General features: G+C 41.6%; 1 protein-coding gene across 1 annotated transcript; it reads left to right on the plus strand.

Moving 5' to 3' along the window:
* Positions 1 to 785: 785 nt before the first annotated feature.
* On the plus strand, positions 786 to 23,923 carry cfap45 (cilia and flagella associated protein 45). Its single transcript, XM_056478982.1, has 12 exons — positions 786 to 964; positions 1,839 to 1,958; positions 5,548 to 5,687; positions 6,057 to 6,201; positions 7,574 to 7,744; positions 7,821 to 7,999; positions 8,084 to 8,213; positions 8,309 to 8,455; positions 11,185 to 11,298; positions 11,465 to 11,658; positions 13,382 to 13,606; positions 23,395 to 23,923. Exons 1-12 carry the CDS (start codon positions 962 to 964, stop codon positions 23,456 to 23,458), a joined length of 1,632 nt encoding a protein of 543 aa, XP_056334957.1. The 5' UTR covers positions 786 to 961; the 3' UTR covers positions 23,459 to 23,923.
* The last annotated feature ends 1,340 nt before the right edge of the window (positions 23,924 to 25,263 follow it).

The following is a 25,263-nucleotide window of genomic DNA, read 5'->3' on the forward strand; positions in this document are numbered from 1 at the left end:
AGCTTAGTCCCTTTATTAATTCAGGGTCGCCACAGCGGAATGAACCGCCAACTTATCCAGCACATGTTTTACGCAGCCGATGCCCTTCCAGCTGCAACCCATCTCTAGGAAACATTTATACACTCTCATTCACACTCAAACACTACGGACAATTTAGCCTACTCAATTCACCTGTACCGCATGTCTTTTGACTGTGGGGGAAACTGGAGCTCCTGGAGGAGCCCACGCAAACGCGGGGAGAACATGCAAACTCCACACAGAAACGCCAACTGACCCAGCTGAGGCTCGAACCAGCGACCTTCTTGCTGTGAGGCAACAGCACCTACTGCGCCACCGCGTTGCCTTGTTTTAAATTATTATTTTTTATTAACATTCTAATGATTTTTATTGCGTTTTGAGATTTAATACTTTATTAAATTTTTTTAATGCTGTAAATATTACCTCTAGAAACCCACAACACTAATAGGCTACTATTAAACAGGATATAATTTATAACCATTAGGACTATAGTTTTGATTTTGTTTTGTTTTTCTCCGCAAAAGACACGACGTAATAAAGACTTTGGACAATAATAGACTGCATTTCAACCACGAGAGTTTCCAAAATAAAAGACTGAAGACGCGTGTGATAACCGGATAATCAGTCGATGATTCTTGTCAACAGCAAATTTGCGCCTTTGCTGTTGTACAGAGAGGTCGGCTGAAGCGAGGCTGTCACCGTAGTAACGGCGTCTCCATGGAAGCCTAACAACAAACACTTCTTTGGTGCGTAACAGTTCACTGCAAGTAGCTGTGGTCACTGGTCAACACTAATGCTATTCTCTAGTTGTTTTTATTTTGGCGGCTTTTCAACACCCGTTTCATTCATAAATGCCTGGTTGACCATCAAGTGTTTACACAAGGGTTGTGTATCCGTGTCCTAACGTCTGTCCTTTGAGCCTTTTCATTAAAGCTGAAAAGAAATGGTAAGTAATGCTTAATTAGATCTTTATTTGTCCGAAGGTTGTTAAATATTCCTGCATTAATTGGCCAATAACATAGACTATTGAACTACACACTGCTATTAATAAGCTGCTTAATTTATTTCTGAATTAGGACGTTTTTGTTCCGTGATCAAAACAATACGTTTTTGTGTGTGCATCTGTAACGTTGTCTCATATTATCATAAAGAAAAATGCCTAATAATTGCATTTCACAGATTGTTAATTTATAACATGTTCTACAAAAATAAATACCACCTAAATAACATGTTTTTAAAAATTAAATTAATAAAATTGTATTGCTTTTTAAAAATTTCTAACAGGATTTAACTTCAGAATTTAACTAGCCAAACATACATGCCAATAGATTTAACGTTATTCTGTCCCTACAATCAGGCTTATTATTTAGCATTTTAGATTAGTTTTGAAAAATATAGCAATTTAGCTGTTAAATAATATATATTGTAATGCTGATAAGAGTGTACTTAAACACTTGAAGGTAATTGCTACATAGTGACAGCTGGTTTTTTTGGGAACATTTAAAAAAAATCTTTAACACTGTTCAGACTTTATGCTTGCAAACAAAAGGCCTAATACTTAAGTATGCTGGCTACATTGCAACCAGAAATTGTGTCTGTAGAAAATAATAAACAGGTACACTTTTCCATGGTTCATAGTTGCTGTTGTGTACTTTAAAACGTAGATATTAACATTAATTTTGTAAAATGTAATAAAAAAAAAATTAATCATGAACAGTTTTTGTTGTAATAATCACAGTCACAAATCATAGTTTTTTTAGCTGTTCACAGGGTATTTGTTCCAGGAAATACAAATCTTATTTTGATTCCCATGCTTTCAGCCTCAAAGTGCTGCATCCTCAAGTGGAAAGCTTTCGGGCAGCAGTGCTTTCACTCGCCGCTATCGCACACGAGCTTTGACCTCTCATGTGGAGGAGAGTCTCTTTGGGAGCCCCAAACTGGTAAACTGCACATACACATTATAAAGAGAAAATGACAGTTTTTTTACAGTTATAAAAAGTATTGATATTAATTTTCATTGTAGTTTTTTAGATGCTAATATATTTCCAATAAAGGACTAGCACTTTATTATTAGCTTTATTATTGCTAGTGCTTATTCTTTAGGTTAAGTACCTGTTTAGAAAATACTTTTTATTTTATAGAGACTAGTATTTCATTCAATATAGTGTAATTTAATCGGTAGATATTAGTACTTATTTATTATGCTGAACTTATTTATACTGTATAACTTATTTGTTATACTATGATCTATTAAATAGCCACTACTACTTATTCAGGTACCAGTGAATATCATCACACACCTTTGCCATGATGTGTACCAATAAAGTAATATTCATAGCATGTTAATAATTTATACCTATAGACCATTTTAATGTGGTGCTGTCACTGGCCAATTAACATTTCCTGCTTGTTGTCAAACTATTGTAATAACTGTAAAATGAGGCAACCGCCTAACGTTAAAACAGCTGTCACAACATCATTTATCAATGTGGACCTTTCAGGATTCTCGGAAACTATGAAATAATAAATTTGGACCATTGTTATTGTTTACGTCCCTCAAAATGGTCTATACTTAGAAATGAGCTTAAATTGAACATAAAAATAATAGAACATACAGCAAAACATCATTGTTTCTCTGTTAATCCTTGAAATGAAAACTTAAACTGTGTTGTAATAACTGCAACTCATGATAATGCTGTTTTTGGAATTATTCAGCCACCTTCTGCTGAGATCTTACAAATACATTACTTTAGCCACAGCCAAATCACCCTGCAGCCCAAGACCGGTTACTCACTGAAGCTATGCAGGGCTGAGTCTGGTCAGTACCTGGATGGGTGACCACATGGGAAAAACTAGGTTGCTGTTGGAAGTGGTGTTAGTGAGGCTAGCATGGGGCACACAACCTGCGGTCTGCGGTCTAATGCCTCAGTAAAGTCAAGGGGACACTAAACTATCAGTGAGCGCCGTTTTTCAGATAAGACATTAAACCGAGGTCCTGACTCTCTGTGGTCATTAAAAATCCCACGGCACTTCTCGTAGAGTCCCAATCAACCCCATTCACTGAATTTGCTCTATCACCATCTCTCCACTGGTGAGTTCACTGGTGCCATTTTCCTGTGACTGCTGACGCATCATCCAAGTGGATGCTGCACATTGGTGGTGGTGTGGAGAGACCCCCCCACTTCATGATTGTGAAGCGCTTTGGGTGTATAACCATACACAATAAATGTGCTATATAAATACACATTACATTACATTACAAATCAAGGAAATTACATGAGATGTAATTTTCAACAGTCAAGGAACATTAAATGTCAGTTTAAATATGTGTTTAATACGAAGTTGACCCCACCTTTGCAACGATGGCAGCTTTCACTTTTTTGGAAGGTTTCAGAGTGTGGGAATTATTGAAAATTCTTCTAGAAGTTTGTGGGAATTAGAAGGTCTCCTGACCTGTATCTCTTCTCTAATTTATCCCAAAGGAATTATGTCTGGTTGAGGTCAGGAGAGGTGCATGGCAGTAAATGTTTCTCCACACCAACTGGCTTATCTCTCATGTTGTGGAACCGGAAGGGGCCATTGGCAAACTGTTCACATGAAGTTGGGAACAGGAAATTTTCTAAAATATCTTGGGTGCACTTAAACATTTAAAGTTCTTTTTCTAGAGGTCAAGCCCAGTCGAAAGCTTTTAGAAAGTAGGCAAGTCTTTAACCATTTAGATAAAATAAACTGTTTAAAAATTTAGTTTTTTTTTTTTTTTCAGTTTAATGATTATGTGAAAATATGCTTTTTTTAATGTTATAGATAATATTTATCTTACTTCAGGAATAATTTTAATACAGTTAGTTCAGACCAACCAAAGCCTAAAAATGTAGCAATGTTGGTGACATAAAAATGACACAATATCCAACATTTCAATGTTACTAGACCTTAATTTAGGTAGGTTTATGATTGATCGGCATTATGTTGGATTTTGTTGGACAAATAGATTTTAAAAAGCTTTGAATTTTAGTGTTTACAGTTCACTTTTTTATAGATGCTTATTTTTGGGCAAAAGTAAAGATTAAAGATTTATTAACTACTCAGGTTATGGAAGCTATTTAAAAAAATGCAAATAAAAATTACTTGCCCAAAGCAATGAAGCTCTCTACACACTGCTGCTGAGCTAATCTAAAGGCCACATTAAATGAGGAAGTCTCAATCTATTGACTCTGCAGAAAGTCGGCAACTTCTGTGCACTTTGCATCTCAGCTGATCAGCTGAATCAAAATTTGGAGGTGAGTCTCAGCTGATTACTGTACATCAAAAGCTGTGGCTTAGCTGTAAATGTGTTTCTGTTCTTGTTGTTTCTTTTTCAATCAGTGATCCTTCAGTCTGTTCACCAGTGTCTGAATTTACTCATTTGTTCTTTCACTCTGTCAAGTAGACTATACTAGTAATCTGGTGTAGGGAATAGTGAAGGAGGGTACAGAGTGTGAGTTTTCACACAGCCAAATGTTTTGAGGCTTCTGTTTCCTGCACACTTACTTAAAAACAGAGTGCATAGTTTTCTACTGAATTATTACTAATTATTAATAAAAAGGTATGTTGTTGTCAGAATGTCAGCAGTTGTTTTTACATTGTAGACCCTAGTTAATTTAGTTTTTATTACTAGTAAGAATGGGCTTAATAATGTATTTTTTCAATGTTCAATTTTGTTCAAATGTGTACTAGTATATACTGTAATAAATTAGTACTTTTAAGTACTTGTAGCTAATCAATAATATCTAATCATGAGTTGTTAATGAATAAGGGCAGCACGTGGCTCAGTTGGCAGCAATGTTGGGAAGACAGCAAGAAGGTTCCTATTTTGAGTCCCTGCTGGGCTATAGAAGGCCTTTCTGTGCAGAGTTTGTATGTTCTCCCCTCGGTGCTCCGGTTTCCCCCACAAGCCAAAGACGTGGTCTACTGTGGATAAACTGTGAATTGACCATATTGTGTGGGTAAGAGAGAGTGTAGGGTTCTCTCAGGGCTGGTTTGCGGCAGGAAGGGCATCTGTCGGTAAAACATATTCTGAAGTAATTTATTCAACTGAGACGAATTCTGCTGAAGAGTGAGTTAAATGAATAAATAGTTCATATTTTAATAGTTGCTATTTAATATGTATACTGTAAGTATCTAACAAGTAAGAACTAATATGTAAAAAAAAGGTGCCTTTGAAAAGAAAGAAAACTTAAAGTATACTATATATTATTTTCCTCAAAGAGGCTTTGGAGTGACATTAGAGAGGCCAGGGTCTTATATAGAACAAAATGAAGCAAATCTTTAAGTGCCCTGCAGTATCACTGAAGACTGTATGAAAACACTTCAAGAAAGTCCTTCTCATAGTTTTATATGCACTTAGTGGCAAATGAGTATAAATACTTAATGAAAATAACACTAGTACAAAAACTAAATTCTAGTAGACATGTAGCATGAAAAAGGTACTAGCATGTTTTATAGATTATTAAATGATTTGTTATTTCCAATTGTCTTTTAAATCTTCCTCAGCATTCCACTGCTGATATGCACAACCATCCTAAAGGTGAGAATGAGAGGTCAAGGTCACTGTCTCACTCCGCTCCTTCATCTAAAGAGCCAAAGTCAGAGACAGTACGCATCATCACTAAAGACCTCATCAGGGATCTCAGGCAAGTGGAGGCACTGTAGATAATTCTTAATTTGCTAAATGAAAGCTTACTTTGAAATTGTGTTGAAAAAGATGTTTATCATGCATTGCTTTCTACATGTTTATTGCTAGCACGGCCAAAGGGCAAGTGTGCAATGTATCTGGTTGCCACAACAACATCTCCCCCTTAATTGTCTTTAACAGACTTTTAAAGCTACCTGTACATTAAAAATCAATGTCAATCAATAAATGTGAAAAATAGAAAAAATACGGATTTAAACAAAATCGCATAATCATTTAAGCGCATGTCTTTATCTCAGATTTGCATAATTTGACCAGTTGTGTTTCACCATTTTTAATCACACTCTTGGTTCTTGTTCATTTAAACCAGAATCCCAAGTGAGGACCCATCTGGGCAATCTGTCATTCTTTCCTCAAATGAGTTCAGACGAATCATAGCAGAGTCTCATGTTCCCAGTGAAGAAGAGAAAACAGCTAGGCTGGAGGCCCAACGCCAAGCACTCGAGGAAGCCATGGTGAGCCAAACATTTCAAAATCTAACTCTGGAATTTGACTTGAGTACTTTACAATCATAAATTTGGACTCTAATAGTAACAGTAACCGCTGCATTAGTCCCCAGCTACTTTTACAGCAGACCTGCTACTAGAAGTATTTTTACCTTTTAATTACCAGTAAAGATTTCCTAACACATTACATGCACTAAACAAAAAAAACAAAAAAACAGCTGTAAAGTAAATGGCAACATAACAATCTTTAATTTGACCCGATTATGTCTTCATGGTGTTTCACGAGTCTGGGTGAAGCTAAAGATCAATAGTACTGATTGGTGGAATGTTCTGCACAGCCTCATCAAGGGTAATGTAGGTTTTGAATTTTACTATTAAAGATCCCATGAAGTGCTTTGAAATGTGCGTTTTTATTCAATGTTATACGGACGTTATGCCAATTGAAACATGAAAAGAGTGTGGCACAGAGTGGCTCCCCCCTTTTTAAAACAGTCAGAAGCATTTTGTTTTATCACAGCTATGCCATTGACAGTGGTTGAGGTCATGCACATCAACTAAAAAGCACATGAGTAGCATCTTGATGGGGCACAACATGTTACAAAAATTGTTTCCCCAAAGATCCTGTATTGTTATTGTTGAATGATAACTCTCAATTTTCCTTAAATGCAAAGGTCCAAATATTTTGCTTGCATGCTTCATCTGCTACAAAGAAAATGTTGGTACAGAGGTGGAAATCCCCTCATGATTTCTTTGTTAAACTCTGGTTTCACTATTTGAAATACTGCACCTAGAATTGTCATCAGCACAGATCAACCATGAACACTTTGAATACACTGAACACTTTGACGGTGTGGAAAATCTATATATGCGACACTAAACAAATCTTGGACAATTAACTTTGATACATTGATACTACAAATGTCAATTTAATGGAATTTTTATTTAATTGCTTGGTCTAAACTACAGTTATCCTGTGATTCCGGATATTGCAATATGTGCAATTTTGGGCCCTAAGATATGAGAATATGAGATGTATTGCTTACTGTATGAAGCAGATCTCTGGAGCCCCCCAAATAGTGTGGGTCCTTTGAATTTACCTAACATCACCAACTTAGTGCTGCCCATGGGCTCCATCACTGCTATCTGTCCTACACTGAAAAAAAAAGATTTCAGAACAGTTTATATGGGTTGAATTTAAACAAATAAAATTTATTAATGTTCAACTTAATTTGTTTGTTTAAATTCCACCCAAATAAAGTGTTTACAACCACTTAAAATCCTTTTTTTTTATTAAATCCAAGGAATCATCTTTGAATAATTTTTATCTGTGTACAAACATTGTAATGTCCTTCAGTAAATCTAGTTGTTTTGATGTTGTAAGGATGCTGCAGAGCAGAGAAAAGCACAAATGCGCCAGGCTGACCTGTCTCGTCAGAAGAACCAGAACCTCAGTGAGCTCGAGGCTGAGGCGAGGGATCGGGCTCAGTACCTGTTGGAACGGGCCAACACCCTGAGAATGGAACAAGAGGACGAAGTCAAGAAGCTCAATGAGGTAAAAAGCATCAGACTAAAATGTCAAACTGTGAGCCAAAAGTTGTTGCCAACATGTTTTCTTTCTACTTGTTCAGCTGATTAGGAAAGTACAGTGCCATGCTGTGCGGGATGTACAGATTCAAGAGAAGAAACAAAACTCTGCAGAGTGGCTGGACGAGGAGAAGAGACTGGATGCAATGATGGAGGTGGAGCGTCGCCAGGCTTTAGAAGCTCAGGAACAAATTGAACAGCTTCGCAAACAGCAGAGGATTCAGTAAGCATGCTCACACTCTATGTTCTGAACACACTGCAACACAATGTATTGCTCTCTACAGTTAATGGGTGGGGGTAATTAAAGGGGCAAGATGTGCATCATAGACCAGATCCAGACACGTCAGGAGGAGAAACTGCTACAGGATGAGATGAAGGAGCAGGAGGGTCAGCAGTTGCTGGAAAACATGGAGAGGATGCAGATGGAGGAGCTCAAGGTTCACAACGGAATATCTAAATCACTTTAAATCTTGAGCAGTTGTTTCAAGCCGAAGTGTATTTGAGTTTATTTCTGTGTGTGATGGTATCACAGGATATAGAAAAGAAAAAGGAGGAGCAGAAGAAATTGCTTCAGGAGATTCAAAAGATAAATGAAGAGAATCAGCTTGCTAAAGAGCAAAAGAAGGAAGAAGAACGATTAGCAGATCTTCGTGCTGTAGAGTATACACGCAATAAATTGGTAAGGAAAGTCTTTATTGCTTTTTCTCTATTTTTTTTAAGTGTCTTGGCAGATCTTCTCTAGTAAGTGTTGTCTGTGTGTGAAGAAACTGCAGGCAGGGCGACACACAGATCCAAGAATGATCCCAGAATGTTGCAAAGTGAAGTAAAGACCTTTTAAAATGTTTATCAGATCTTAATATGAAGCAGAAATTTTCCAGAACGCACACAAATTCAAAAGTAATGCACACTGTGTTCCCAGGGTGCGAATTCTACATTGACGAACGGGGGTAATGTATAATGTATATTTTGGTAATCTTCATTTGCATTACACATGCTTCCGTAAAACAAATTAATGTATTTATTTAAATCACATCTAATTTCTTAATAAAACATATTTAAGTTTACTTACGTTTACTACTAAAGTGTTTTGAGGGATATTTATTGGATTCTGACGTACAGTAGCATCTGACTAGCCATTTCAGAGGTTACTTTAGGTTAAACTATAAAAAACTGTGTCTAATTTGACTTTACTTTTGGGCTTTATCTAGATACAAACAGCTATTTTACTTGAAATTTGTCTTTTTAACACTTAAGATGTCTATTTGTGGTGTATATCTGCCTGTTTCAGACTGTTGAATTAGTGTTTTCTCACATACGCTGATTGGCACCATTATGCATTCATAATGGTATGAACCGCTATGGGGGTGGTTAAATGTATATTTATATTATCTATTATTTTTATTATTAACATTATTATTTAAAACACAAATCAGAGAAAAATATATCTCACTATTAAAGAGCTGAACCCCCCCCCCCCTTCCCCCCGATACATATTGTTTTGGCGTCCTTCAGAGTGGATCAAGAGTTAATTAGGGGGGGGGGGGGGGGAATTGTAATTCCTAAACTGTAATCCCTAAACTGCCCTGTAATTCGCACCCTGTGTGTACGCTGTCCATTCATGCAGGATGCTCCCTGTCCTAATGAGCTAGAGCTTAAATAAGAGAGTCACACTAAATATGCAGAGCTGTGGATCGTGAGGACTAGAATTAAGAACCACTTGTTCAAACAGAAACATGAAGAGTGGCTCCTCACCTTTAAAAACACAAACGTAGTGTAATGTGAAGTGGGACACTCACAAGGAAATGCGGATCCAAACGCAGGTTTATTGAGAATGGTCAGGCAAGCAATGGTTTTAATCAGGAGCAAACAGATGTATGCAGGCAAATCCAGTTGTTGTCTAAAACACAGGCGATAGATCAGTACAGACAGGAAGCAGAAAACATAAACAAACAAGGCGAGGGTCAAAAACACAGCAAAGCAAGGAAACCACGTCGTAATGTCACAAAACTGTAAAACAAGACTCAGCAATGTGTGTGTTTGAGAGGTGTACATATAGTCTGTGTAATTAGTCCTAAACATCTTCAGCTGTGTCTGTTTGCAATCATGGGGTTCTAGGCCAGGTGTGTGAGTGGTGCATGACTGGATATGTAGTTCTTTTGCTGGCAGATTTGTAGTTTTCCAGCGATCTGCATGGGCTGGATCGCTGGTGACTGTCACACGTAGCCAGTAGTGTTTTGTGTATATTACAGCTTTGCCAGATAGAGACAGTGAGCTAAAGCTGTACGATGACTCATGACAGCCACAATCTATTATAGTTGGTCTAACCATTTTTCCACTATAAAACGAGAGCCATAAAATGCAAAGTCAATGGTTGGTTTGAAGTAAACACACACACGCACACGCACACACACATACACACACTCACACACACAGGCTTATCAAAACCAATACATGTGACTCCTATGTTCATAAGACCTTAGTTTAACTTTAAAAACTGGTATTAATTTATTTAGCATCATGTGTTTGGCTCTCATTTGGTAGCCATTGACTTGCATTTCATGAATCACCAAGGTCTAAACAGTTTCAGCTAAAAATCTTTAATGTTTTACCGAACTATGCCTTTCAGTTTTGTATTGTAGCACAATCACCTCACAGCAAGAAGGTCGCTGGTTCGAGCCTCGGGTGGGTCAGTTGGCATTTCTGAGTTGAGTTTGCATGTTCTCCCTGTGATCACGTGGGTTTCCTCCAGGTGCTTCAGACCATTTTCCCCCGCAAGTCCAAAGACGTGGTATAGGTGAATTGGGAAAGCTAAATTGTCCGTAGTGTATGTGAGTGAACGAGTGTGTATTGATGTTTCCCAGTGATGGTTTGCAGCTGGAAGGGCATCCGCTGTGTAAAACATATGCTGGATAAGTTGGCGGTTCATTCCTCTGTGGTGGGCCCAGATTAATAAACGGACTAAGCCGTGAATGTGTAAAATACTTATTAACTACTAAAAGACAACAATCGTTTTTTGTTAGCGTGGAAATCTGACACAAAGTTGGCATTAAGAAAATATAAGCAATGTGTGTTTTCACTTTTATTCTTGGTGTAAATACAGTATATGTGTATGTGTGTGTGTGCGTGTATACATATGTGGGTAAAGTGCTTGAAATCCTGCTGGCACTTTGGGTAGACCAGTCTGAGTGGGTCAGTGCAACCCTGACCTTTAACGGCTACAATAACAACAAATAATAATGCATAAAGAAAAGAATATTAAAATAGAGCACTTTTTTTTACTTGACCGTCATTCTTTGGCTGTCAGCATAACAAGGATCATATACTTTCGGATTAACCGGAGGGGGGAAATACTTGAAAAAATACACCTAAATGCTATGAGGGTCACATGAATCTAAGATGTGTTTCTAGGAACGAGAAGCAGAATATGAAGCTGAGCAGATACGAATCAAGAAAGACAAAGAGAAGGAAGTGGCACGACTGAGAGCTCTTCAAGAAAGGGACCGGGACCATAAAGCTGAGCAGGTACAGATATTACTAATGCATACAGTGCATTTGTACCATATGAGATGAACATTCATGATGGCTGAATTATTTGATTGTTTCATTTGAGTGATTATGGACAGTGTTGTATGGACAGCTTTGTATTTACATTCTGGATTTAGAATACTTTTTTTCTCTGAACCATAAGGATGAGATCAGGGCACGGAGGAACCAGGAAGCGGCTGCGAGGGAATGGAGAAGAAAAGAGAAGGAGCAGGCTAAGAGAAAGCTGGAGGTGGAAGAGAGACTAAAGGCTGCTCGTTTGGAGCAAGTCACTCATAAGGAACACTTGCTGTCCATTGAAGCTGGACGAGAAAGAGCAGAGTTTGAAAGGGTTCTGAGGTACAAACACAAAGTACTCATGAAAAATTGAGTTTTTATATATTTACACTAGAAAATGTAATAAATGTCTACATGGAACAATGATCTTTACCTTACATTCTAATGATTTTGGCCATAAAAAAATATCATTTTTACCCATACAATGTGTTTTTGACTATTGTCTAAAAATAAATGTTTTCAACATAGGACAGATGTTGTGCTCCAGGTATGAGTAGCTATGATAACTAATGAGTTACTATGATAACAATCTGGTGACTACCAAACAAAGGAATGAAATACTGTGGGCAAAAAAGATACAAACTAAGGGTGTTTACATGACGACAATGTACTCAAAATGTACTAAAGTTTTTGTGTATGTGTGTGCATTTTACGTGTGTAATTTTTTTTTACATACTATGTATGAAAATACATATTTTTAATGTGTATGCACTAATATAATGATGATATATAATTTCTATTACATATCATAATAATGTAATCATTGATAATATTGCCAAAATGATCCTGGTTCACATGGATCTGTGAATTATGATTTTAAAATGCTGTATTTTTTATGGCAGGCTAATATTTGGCAATGTCACTTTTTAAAGAAACACTATGTGCAAGTGCAAATATGATCCACAAAGTCATCCTTTGTATTTTTGCCTACAGACTGAACACATAATACAAAATATCACCAAAAAGTCTTACTGTGCATTCACACCGAAAGCAGTGAGAGGTGTACATATTGACGCTTATCGCAGCCAACTCTCATTGAAAATGAATGACTTCTGGCTACTTTGACGCTCTCGCCGCTTTCGGTGTGAACGTACGGTTAAGCTCATAACCATTAAGTATGGATTTTAATAAATGATAGTAAAGTCAAGGAGTGTCTCACAATCTCAAGGTGTATTTACTTTAAGTATGGTCAATTTTCACACAAAGATACACTTTAAACATAGCAAATTAACCTGAATGCAATCTCATAAAAACACTAGTGGGAGTTAGAAGTTCTACAAGGGAAAAACATAAGTAGATTGGGCCTTTAGCAACCCTAGACGTCATTCATCGCTCTCTCCATTTTTATTTATTTATTTTTTTTGTATTTTTATCAGTGTGACTGCTTCTTTTGGTGGATTTTCTTGATGGTGGAGCTTTCAGCTATCCAATGATTGACTCTGAAGATGTTGGAAACACTACTTTTAAGATAATGAATTAGATTTTGAATAAGAACCTAACAAAAGGCTGAATGTACTAAAATAGTGCACATGGGTTGTAAAATAATTTGCAGGCAGCAAATATTTACAGGTACAGGCCATGCAAAAAAATAGTCAAAATAAGGTCATAACAGGCCAGGCTTAAAAGATACAGAAATGTCAACTAGATGGTGGATTAAAATGGCTTATATAGAAGTCTGGGGCAACAGTGTTACTATTCGGGTGAGGGATCCCTCTAGTGCTGAGTGAGAAATAGCACATACATTATATTCGTGATTATACAGGAAAGAGCCATTTCTCATTCATTCTCAGCCTGAGCTTTTCAACAAGTTTCAGTTATATACGTATGTAAAATATTTTTCAGCATTTTAAGTATTACAAAATCTAACCTGAGTCCCCCTGAAACATAAACAAGAATCTCTAAGATCCATGCAAACCAAAAAGTTTACACTTAGAACATTTTATATTATAAAACTTTAAGGCAGAATGGATTAAAATTAAAGATTTATGCTTTATACTTTTTCCAGGGCACAGCAGGAGCTCATTGAGAGAGAATATGAAAAAGAGGATCAGCGGCAGCAACAAATCCAAAGGCATGCAGAGGCTGTGAGGCAGCAGGTTCGGGAGAGAGAGGTGCAGGCTGTCACTCAACGCCGGGAGATGTTCAGAGAGAGAGAGCGTCTGGAGGAGGAGGCACGCAATCGCAGAGCTAGATTGGATGAGATTAAAGAAAAGAAGCTCAGGGAACTCAAGTATGTTCTCAACGTATAACAATCACATAAAAAAAAACGTCCTGGTTATGTACGTAACCCACGTAGGGAACGGAGACGTGTGTCTGTATAAACAGACGTTGGGAGTGCTTTAGATGACCAATCACTTCTGAAGATAGGAAACGTGGAAAACGAAAGGAAAACGTGCCAATGAAATGCCAATTGAATTGGCGGAGCTTAAACTGGCGGAGCTTAAAACAGCTGAAACTGATGAGCCAATTAGGGCTATATCAGTCGGCTGCTGGAGCCAGCTCATCAGAATTTGCCTGCTGAAGAGCCGATCGCTCAGCTCCCAGCTGGAGACTCAGGTACTGTGGCAGTGGAGACACACATCTCCGTTCCCTATTCGGGGAATGTGGGTTACGTACGTAACCAGGACGTTCCCCTTCATAAGGGAACTTCTACGTGTGTCTGTATAAACAGACTGGCAGACTGTATGGAAAGCGCCACAGCAGCTAAGCCCGTCGCGCTCCTGATGTGTAGTTTGCCAAGCCAAAGTGTGAGCGCACTGACATCACCAGGAGCGAAACCTTCCAACGTCCCCTAGGCCCAACATATTACCATTACATGGGAATAAAAGTTTAAATTGGGGGTCGTAAGTGTGCTTTTACCTAGCTAATATAGACTAGGGATTTTGGAAACACAACAGTACGTTGGGAAAGCTTGCCAGTCCACGAAGGGGGAGGATGCAGCGGAGACCACCTGCTACCCTAGAAGGGGAGACCTGATGGTAAGGAGACATACATAGGGGGAGTGCTACATATGATAAGCTTGTTAGCGGTTTAGGGAAAACACGGGACCGCCTAATAAGGGGAACACACCGTGGTAATAATGCACCGATCCTCAATATGCGTGTAGACCAATGGGCATACCAACCACACACTGAGCCATGCACTCTACTCCTCCGCTGAGTCGATGCTGGAGGCCTCGGAGGAATTCTTAGGGTTCGCCTGGGAAGGGGAACTTACTATTAGAGTAGGAAAAGCACATGCATCTCCGGGTTAGGGAGCCTGGCGCAGCAAGCCTTTGTGACACCGAGCTTAATTCAACCCCCCCTCCCGATTGATTGGGTTTACCCTATAACCAGGAGAAAACTGGCTCCTCTTGAAGGTTATAGATCCTCGCATATGTGTTAGGTCTCACCCAACCCACAGCTCTGCAGATATCTGTGAGAGAGGCGCCGCGTGCTAACGCCCATGAGGAAGCGACACCTCTAGCATTGATAAGCAAGGGCGATGGTATCAACTAACCAGTGGGCCAACCTCTGTTTTGATACGGCACTTCCCTTCTGCCAACCACCTTAACAGATAAAGAGCTGTTCACCTGTAAACCTTCAGTGTGGAGGGTGACAGCCTACGCTCCAGCTTATTCTGAAGGAAGGATAACACAATACTAATCTAGCAAGTTCGGGGGTCTTCTCGAGAAGTGCACCACTCAGAGAATAGACTCCACTTCAGGGCGTAGGCATGCCTCGTAGAGGGTGCTCTAGCCTGAGTGATGGTGTTAAGTACCGCGGGCTGTAAGTCACCTAAGTCCTCCGCGCTCCATCTCTGGACCACACATGGAGGTTCCAGAGATCTGGGCGTGGGTGCCAGATGGTGCCTCGTCCCTGAGAGAGGAGGTCCTCCCTTAGGGGAATGCGCCAAGGAGGGGCCGCCGCGAGAAGTGTGAGCTCCGAAACCCAGGTCCAGTTGGGCCAGAGGGGTGCAACAAACAAGACCTGCTCCTCGTCCTCCCTGATTTTGCACAAAGTTTGTGCGATTAGGCTCACTGGGGGAAACGCATATTTGCGCGTGCCTGATGGCCAGCTGTGAGCCAGTGCATCCATGCCGAGGTGGGCCTCGGTCAGGGAATAAAACAGCTGGCAATGTGCATTCTCGGTGGAAGCAAACAGATTGATCTGGGCTTCCCCGAAGCGCACCCATATCAGCTGGACCGTGCTAGCTGCCGTGAGAGCACATCTGCTGCACGGTTGAGCTTGCCCGGAATGTGAATGGCACGCATCGATTTCAGCCGCGTATGACTCCTAAGGAGCAGACGGCGAGCGAGCTGAGACATGCGGCAAGAGCGTATACCCCCCACACAGTTGATATAAGCCACCATTGCCATGCTATCCGTCCTGACCATCACGTGTTTCTGCTCCAGCACCAGAAAAAAGCCGCGGAGAGCCATATACACTGCCAACAGCTCCAGGCAGTTGATATGCCAATGCAGGCAGGGTCCGGACCACGAACCCGCGGCTGCATGCTCGTTGCACACGGCCCCCCAGCACGTCCTGAAGGCATCTGTCGCTCGTTTACACAGGAAAGCATTAGGCTGGCGCACTCCTCTGAGAGGCGCGCAACCATAGCAATCAAATCCAGCTCCAGCCCGAGGTAAGAGATCCTCTGCACAGGGCAAAGTTTGCTCTTCTCTCGGTTGACCTGAAACCCCAACTGGTCGAGGTGCCGAGTCATCGAGATAGTTGATTCCTGGGTGAACTCCCCCACGGTGTCGCCGAACAGGCCAGCCTGGGATATAGGACCGTTAAACAAGCAAGCTTTGTCAACGTCTCATATCAGCCAAGCTCAGCCAGAGATGGCGTTCCTGGACCACTAATGTGGCCATCGTCTTCCCCAGGGCACGAGCAGCCGATCTGGTAGTCAAGAGAGCATAATCGGTTGTCGTGCGGAGCTCATGCAGCAAGCCCGGGGGAGAACCACCCTCCTGCATCTCGGCCAGCTTCTCGGCTTGGTAGCGTTGATAGGTGGCCATAGCATGCAGAACGGAGGCAGTGTAGGCTCTGGCCGTGAGAGACTCAGATAACCTGCATGCTTTGGAAGGGAGTTTGGGCGAATCTCTCCGAGTGGAACAGCTCTGCGGACAGAGATTGTCCGCGATAGCACGCTCCACCTGGGGAATCGCCTCATATGCCCTGGCCACTCCGTCATCGAGGAAGGTGAGAGCGGAGGATGGACCCGGAGGATGGACCAGCGCTTGCACTCAAAGCAGAGACAGAGCGCACTGACGAGGAGCGAGGGGTCCGCGGGCCCGAAGGCGACAGAATAGCCCCCACTGTAACCCTCAGGCCTGCCCGAGTGCTAACCGCTTGGCGGGGAGCAGCAGGGGTGACTTGCCCTAATAAAAGAGCTCGCCGCGACCTCAGTTGTGCAACAGTCAAGCCATCGCAATGCTGGCAAGAACTCCCTGTGAGCACCGCATTAACATGTTCGACCCCCAAGCATGTGACGCAGTACTCATGCCTGTCATCCGGGGTGAGGAAACCACTGCATCCAGAAACGCACGGTCGAAACGACATCTTTAAAAAGACATGCTACACGACCGTGTGCTCTCTTAGGGAATTCTGCTCTTTGTAGAAACTGCTCTTTTAGATCGTCAGTGAAACGCAGAGGGGACGGGAAACCCAGCTCGACCACCGCTAAAACGTCTTCACCCGCACTGGTGAAGGGAATGCTTTCTTCAGCGTTGGAAGTCAGCTCAGCAGAAGGGTGTTACGTGGAGGCTAAGAAAAAGGCAAAGCCTTCTAAGCCTCCCATTCCCTGCTTCCCGGAAGTGTACAGTGAGCTCACACAGTCTTGGAGGGCACCTTTCTCTGCTCAATCTGCATGACCTTCTGCTCTCACCACCCTTGGTGGTGGAGCAGCCAGGGAGTACGAGGCGATTTCCCAGGTTAAGCGTGCCATTGCGGTCAATTTATGCCCGTGTGGTGCCTCTTCCTGGTGTGGTCAGCCTCGTCTCCCACCCAAGGCTTGCAGGTTATCTGTGCCCCTCGAGGCCAGTGCCTACACAGCTGCGGGCCAGGCTGCTTCTGCCCTGCATGCTATGGCCACGTATCAGGCATTGACCCAGCTGCACGAGGGTGGTTCCAACTCAGGCTTAATGCATGAGCTCCGCACCGCAACCGACTATGCTCTGCACCAAGTCGGCTACGGCTAAACCTGGCTGATATGCGTGATGCTGACAAGGTCCGATTTCTCAACGCACACAAATCCCAGGCTGGCCTGTTCCATGACATTGTCAGGGAATTCACCCAGGACCGCATAAGACCGCTCCCTCCACCGAACCACCCACCTTGCTCCTTGCTGAGGGCACCCGCTTGCAGCTTCAAGACCTGCTCTGCCGTCCCCGCTTCTCCAGCTAAGCGGCAGCGTCAAGCACCCTGCAGGCGTCCAGAGCCCCCACCCCAGGGCACTGTCAAGCCTTACAACATCAAACAGCGTTTATCAATTCCCGGCTGCTGGCCTCACTGCCGGCGGCCACCAAATTTTCAATAAAAGAGCATTTTTCCCCTTCCCCAGATGCGTCAGCCCGAACACTACCAGTCCGGGATCCTATGACTTCCAGCTTGCAGGATCAGTCCACCTAGCCAGCAGCTCTGACTGTGTTGGAGGATGGTCTCTCTTCCAGCACACTCTCAGCACCCCCAGGACCCTGAGAGGAAGGTGAGAGTGAATCTCTTGCCTATTGCTCTTCCGCAGGACCCCAGCGCTCCGCGGTTGAGCCCTCCCACTCCATTCCGCTGGTGTGTCAACTATCATGCCTTTGATGCCACCTGCGCGAGCTCTGCCAGCCTCGTTAGCGTTGACCAGCCCGTCGCAATGGCTCATTCGCACGATCAGACTCGCCTACGTGATTCAGTTCACCAAACGGCCTCCCAAGTTCACGGGTGTCTATTTCACCATTGTATTTGTCAGTCCTGTGTCCGTCCCTTTCTTGTGCGAGGAGATGCATAGAATGCAATCATACCGGTCGGTCCAGCAGAGATAAGGAGCATGTTTTACAGTACTTTATTGTGCCCAAAAAGAGTGGTAGGCTACGGCCAATCCTAGACCTGTGCGCTTTGAACCGCTGCCTGCACAAGGTGCCGTTTAGAATGATCACGCAGAGGCGCATCCTCTGGTGCGTACTTACATGTCTATTCTTCCATGCCACCGCCAGTTTCTGTGGTTTGCATTCGACAGTCGAGCTTGGCAGTACAAAGTCCTGCTTTTCGGGCACTCTCTGTCTCCGCGAGTCTTCACCAAGCTAGTGGAGGGTGCCCTAGCGCCCCTTTGGCTCGCAGGCATCCGCATACTCTATCTCGACGACGTTTGTCATTTTTATTAATTGATTATGCACAGAGACAGGGTGCTCCAGCACCTCGACCGGTTGGGGTTTCAGGTCAAGCGAGAAAAGAGCAAACTCGCCCCCGTGCAGGGAATCTCCTTTCTTGGGTTGGAGCTAGACTCGATCTCTATGATGGCGTGCCTCTCCCGAAAGTGTGCCGAGCTGATGCTGACTTGTCTGAGGGAGTTCAACAGGAAAACCATGGTCTCTCTGAAATTATTTCCGAGGCTCCTGGGGTATATGGCATCCGCAGCCGCTGTCACATCCCTCAGATTGCTCCATGTGAGACCGCTTCAGCACTGGCTTCACGATCGGGTCCCCAGATGTGCATGGTACGTGGGTGTGCACCAAGTTACTGTCACTCCGCTGTGCCACTGTGCCCGCAGCCCCTGGATGGACCCTGCGTTTCTAAAGGCCGGAGTGCCTCTAGAACAAGTGTCCAAGCATGTCATCGTCTCGATGGATGCCTCCAGCACGGGCTAGGGGCCCATGTGTTGCGGGGATGTAGCTGCGGGTCCGTGAAAAGGAACCCAGTTGCATTGGCATATCAATTGCCTGGAGCTGTTGGCAGTGTATCTCACTCTCTGCTGTTCTTTGCTGGTACTAGAGAGGAAACCGGTGCTGGTCAGGATGGCATATATCAACGGTATGGGGGGGTATCTGCTCCCACCGCATGTCTTAGTTTGTTCGCCGTCTGCTCATCTGGAGTCATACGCAGCTGATATCGCTGCATGCCATTCACATCCTTAGCAAGCTCAACCATGCAGCTGATGTGCTCTCATTGCAGCTTCTACCTCCGGGAGAATGGAGTTCAACTCATATGGACGCGTTTCGGAGAAGCCCAGGTGGACCTGTTTGTTTGGATGGGAGCACCGTTGGGAGGCATAACCTTATCATCCGGTTCTTCAGAGGCGTGAGGTAATTAACCATGCCCCCCTCTCATGCCCTCTTGGGATCTCTCTATAGTGCTTATGAGCTTCATGCTGGTCATGTTGGCATCGATCAAGAGGGTCGGGACCTGGAGGCATTTTCAGTCAGTGATTCGTGCCTGGAATTTGGGCCGGCTTTCTCTTACGTGATCCTGAGACCCTGGCCTAAATATGTGCTCAAGGTATAGTCCCCCCTCATAGGAGGCCTGTGTATTCCCTCCCCGCTAACCATCTTATCAAATGTGTACTCCCCCTTCTCGGGGTTAGTCCATATGTCTTCTTGCCACCAGGTCTCCCCATTTGGGCAGCAGATGGCCTCCTGCACGCTTTCCCAACATATTATCGTATATTTAAATTCCTAGAAAAGTAACTAGGTGTTAAAAAAATGTATATATATATATATATATATATATATATATATATATATATATATATATATATATATATATATAGCCATAAATGCTTAACAGGTAAGTAAGGTAAATTAGGGCCAGAGGGCACGTTGGAGGGCTGCGTCTCTGTTGATGATGGCGCGCTCACGCTGAGAGCTTGGCAAACCTTACCAGTGACGTGGTAAGGTTCATAAAAGTTTCCACATAGCATTAAAGTTCCTACGTTACAGTTACTACGTAACCCTCAGTTCAGTTATTACGTAACCCTCGTTCCCCGAGGTAGGAAGGGAAATGCTGTTTCTTCAACACAAGCTTAGTTTGGCTCTTCAGCTAGAAAAGGTGTCTCTGCGATGCACAGCTGGCATCTTTAAACTTAAATGATTGTGATTGCTGCCAGCTGTGTATGCTGATGCCACCAATTCACTGGCATTTCATTAGCCCGTTTTATTACTTTTTCAGATGATTGGCTCTTGACGAAATTCCTACAGTGGTAGTTTCCACATAGCATTTACGCACCCCCCCCCCCCCCCCCCCCCCCCCCTTGGGGAACGAGGGTTACACAGTAATCATGTTATGGAATTATGGATTACATACAGGTAAGAAGACACAGTGACCCTTAAAAAGTGTTTAGAACTGTATAGGACATGTACAATTGCATACATTTCGTTGCACTAGCTACAAAATATCACACCAAAGTTTAGGGTGATACTTTAAAGGTTGCTATTCTTTAGGAACTGTTCTAAAACCCAAAATATCCAGGGGAGGAGGCATTACTTTTACGTCAAAATGCGTCATTGAAATAATTTGAACCACACCACATACTTTATGTGAAACAGATTTTAGTGTTTTAATGCGTGGTCTTTTGCATGCTTTCCACAAGCAAGTAGAAAGTGTAAAAAAAAGAGTAAAACGGGATTAGACACACTGGGCCTCATTCATGAATGAGGGTCAGAATTATTATTTTATTTATTTTGTGTGTTTGTGTATTTAAGTAGGAAAATGACTAACAATCTTGTGCTAGTTTCTTTTTCTGTGTAAATATATGAAAATGTGACCTCTATCCATTTTTATTACCATACAAAAAAATGCAGAACTCCTGGCTAACACTAGTCACCTCTGAAAAAACATTTACATAAGCATTTTTATTGTTTAAGTGTCCAATCACAATAAAAATGCTCCATTTAAACACCTTAAAGGGCACCTATGGTGAAAAATCTACTTTACAAGCTGTTTGGACAGAAATTTGTGTAAGTATAGTGTATAAACTGTCATATTGGGGTGAAATAAACACACATAAAAACGGTGGACCAATTGGAGCGGTTTTCAGATCGACCGCAACTTTACGTAGGAGTGCGGTCCCCCCACCCAACAATATTGATTGACAGCTGCGCGCATTAACATGTCCCGGTAGTCATGTGTATAATCATATCAACAACAGAGGATGAGCGCAAAGCAACCGGGAATAAAAGGTCTGTTCAGTTCGCTAGGTTCATCAATCATCATCAAACGTGATCAAGAGTGAGTTTTACAAGTTTAAAATGTTTTAAAACAGAGCATGTGTGTAATGAATTACAGCAATTCACTTCAGATTCACTTAATCAGCACAGCCGCATGTCAGAACAATTATGAAAAAAGACGCTTCAATCGTGGTTTGTGGACGTTAAATCAGGTTTATTTTGTTCATTAATATAAGAGATATCCATACAGCAGTGGATATTACCAGTATCATGTCACAGATGCGCGCAAAACGACTGCAAAGCTTAACGCGCTGTCTCTCTCTCTCTCTGTGTGTGTGTGTGTGTGTGTGTGTGTGTGTGTATGTGTCTGCGCTATGTGTGTGTCCTCGCTGTGTGTGTGCGTGAACTTTGTAATAACATTGTGTGTGACTCATTGTTGCAACTCCACAAAAAATGCATCAAATACTGATTGTTAAAGTTCTTACTGTAGTATTTCTCACACACGTTACGTGAGATCTGCTTCCTGAGGCAGCCGAGGGCAGCGATTGCTGACAGGCACGTGGGAACGTTGGGCGGGGAGAACTAGCCTTAAAGGCCCAGTACAAAAAACAGCAACAACTTTTTTCAGCTATAATATAGACACTTCAAACAGCTATAATAAATAATCTGATGGGTGTTTTGAGCTGAAACTTTACAGGCACATTCTGGGGACACAAAAGACTTATATTAAATATGAAAAAAGGGGTAACCTATGTGCCCTTTAATCATAATAAAAATGCTCAAACTGAATGAATTTTTACTCGGTTTGAGAGGGGTGGGATAAACCTTTCTATAACCTGAATAAAATAAATAATTAGCAATGCGAACGATTTCAACCAATTTATTTGCTTCTACGACGCAATTTTTAAAAAAAAGAGTGTGCTTAAGAAATAATTGAAGTGAACTTATACAGACATAAATAAAGCCAGGAAGCAGGGCAGACTGGTGTGTCCATTTCCAATTTTAGTGGGGCTTGTAAACACCATATCAAATTAGATAATGTCTCATGTAAACACATCTGAGTAGCATGAAAAAGGCTAGTGAAATTTGATGGGGTCAGAACGGTGGTATAGTGTTTAGCACTGTCATCTCATAGCAAGGAGGTTTCTGCTTTGAGTCCCAGCTGGGCTAGTTGGCAATTCGGTGCATGTTCTCCCTGTGTTTATTGGTGGGTTATGACAGTGATGTTAATGATGTCCTAAGTGAAAAGCAAGAGGGGTGAGTAAGGTGGGTTAGGGGGGGTTATGGGGGTGGTCAATGATGTGAGCTTACCGGTCCCCCAACCCCCACAACCTGTTGCGGGGCCCCTAAATTGCCAGAGCTTTATGCACTCTGTCACCCTTTTCCCCACACTTACTACAGTACATATACATTTCCCTTTCAGTGGGTCACTACCAAGTTATGTTTTGATGAGCTTAGGGACCTCAATGGAAAGCACCATAAATATTTAGTTAACTGGTAAGCACCCTACTTCCCTGACTCTGACAGTAGTCCAACATTTCCAAATAGTCATAAAGGTCAATAGCAACATCTGTTTGGACACAACTTTATCTTGTGCGTCAGCTGACCCACAAAGCACACAAACAGCTGCTTAGCATCTCTAAAGCTTTGTGTGCAGCCCACATAAATCTGCAGAGCATGAACAAGACACAGTGAATGCAAGGCTGGGTCTGTTTCCTCTAAAGTCACCACTTACATCACGTCACCATTTGAGCTTGCACCTTTAATTCATTTCGTATCATATATATGATCATATAATTGTCTTATCTGTTTTTTGTTTTTTAATTGTTTCTTCTGTGAATTGACCTGACCTGTTTTGGAAAATGTGTTTTTACTTTTGACTGTAGGGCAGCTGGGCTTTCACCCAAGTACTACAAGGAGGTGGAGCGTAAGGCTTGTGTCCTTCCATGACTTTTAAACTGAGGAGGAACAGAAGCAAAAGAAATGCTCCACCAAGTATACAAAAAAGGAAATGTGGTTTTCAGTGACGGTAAGACTCGTGTGAAAGAACTGAATAAACATAAAAACATTTGACACTCCTATCTGGCTGATGCAATATGACTGCAACATAATGCCTTTTGATGCCAAAAATCATTCTTTGTTGATGTAGTGCAATTTAATCAACCTCTTATGAAAAATCTGTACACTTTACTGAAGTTTAAAACAGAACACTGTATTACAATTCTTAGTATATGAATTGCAAATTAGATGTAATATTTGTCATGAATTATTTGTAGTTAGGTAAAGTTGTGTTTTTTACCCATGTAAGTACAGTGGGACTTAAGCACATCTTTATTTATAATTTCATAATTACTGCTGTTGGCTTTGAAATATGGTAAAAGTGTAATGCTAAATGTATTGACGAGTATTTAAGAAATAAAGGATTATTGAAATTCAAATGATTTAAAGTGTTTTTTTTTAAGTAACCACTACAAAGTGTATATATATACATACATACACACATACATATATATTATATATATTTATATATTTTTTAAATATTTATATATTTAATTTAAAAAATATTGTTTATTCCCAATTTACTCCACAGGACATATTCAGTATATGTCTGGGCTGAACATTTAATCCACTGGTTAATTTGATCTGTGACCATCTGCCATCAATACTCACTAGAAAAATCAATGGGAGTTTATTTTGCCTCACTATAGCCTATAGTGTTGCTTTTTTATATAAATGCAATACATATTCACTGTATTGCCCCAAAAAATGGACATCTGTCATCAATAATGACATCGCAATCTTAATCCCTATGCTTTAATGTGGAGTTGGCCAACCTCTTCCAGCAATAACAGCTTCAACTCTTTTGGGAAGGCTTTCCAATAAGTTAAGGAGTGTGCATGTTCGCAACCAGGACAGTGTCAAGCAGCAGTGGTGCGTAAGGCGCATGGGTGTTTGGCCTGGCTTTTTAATTAAACTGCATTGCTTTCACCAGCGTTGGTTCGGTTGCACGTAGAGAATAACGTCTTTATTTTGGAATTGTGACTCTAAATAAGTACACTTCGCATATATTATAAGCTTCTACTTTCTACTTGTTCTACTTTAAAACATTTTAAATTGTCCTTTTTTTGGGTCATGAAGTTCTCAGCTTGTGGCCAGCCAGGATATGTCCAGATGTTAACAGTGGATGTCATAGCCAGTAGACCCCTGAATGACCTGTTTTGATGTCCTCTCATTGAGTTTTCCTACACGGAAGCATATAAAATGAAAGTGCAAAAGACTAGGGTTTGTGTTGCCAAGAAAATTAGGAAATGGGGAAGGAGGAGGCAGAGGTTACACTGAATAATGGAATGCAGCAAATTAGAAATGATACATGCAGCATGTGATAAAAATTCACAGGGAGAACATTTCCCAAAGCTCCCAGTCTCCTTGTGTACAATAAACATTTAATTTTTTCAGAACTTAGATTGGGTTAGATTCAACTTTATTGGCAATGTGCAGAGTAAAAATTTATTAAAATTCAGTTAGCATCTAACTAGAGGTACAAATAATTAGTAATAAATATTTTTGGCTTAGTCACTTCATTAATCAGGGGTCGCCACAGTGGAATGAACCGCCAACTTATCCAGCATATGTTTTACGCACCAGATGCCTTTTCAGCTACAGCCCATCACTGGAAAACACCCATATACTCTCATTCACACACATATACTATGGACAATTTAGACATGTACCACATGTCTTTGGACTTGTGGGGC

The sequence above is a fragment of the Danio aesculapii genome, chromosome 18 (assembly GCF_903798145.1).
Source record: "Danio aesculapii chromosome 18, fDanAes4.1, whole genome shotgun sequence".
Taxonomy (NCBI): domain Eukaryota; kingdom Metazoa; phylum Chordata; class Actinopteri; order Cypriniformes; family Danionidae; genus Danio; species Danio aesculapii.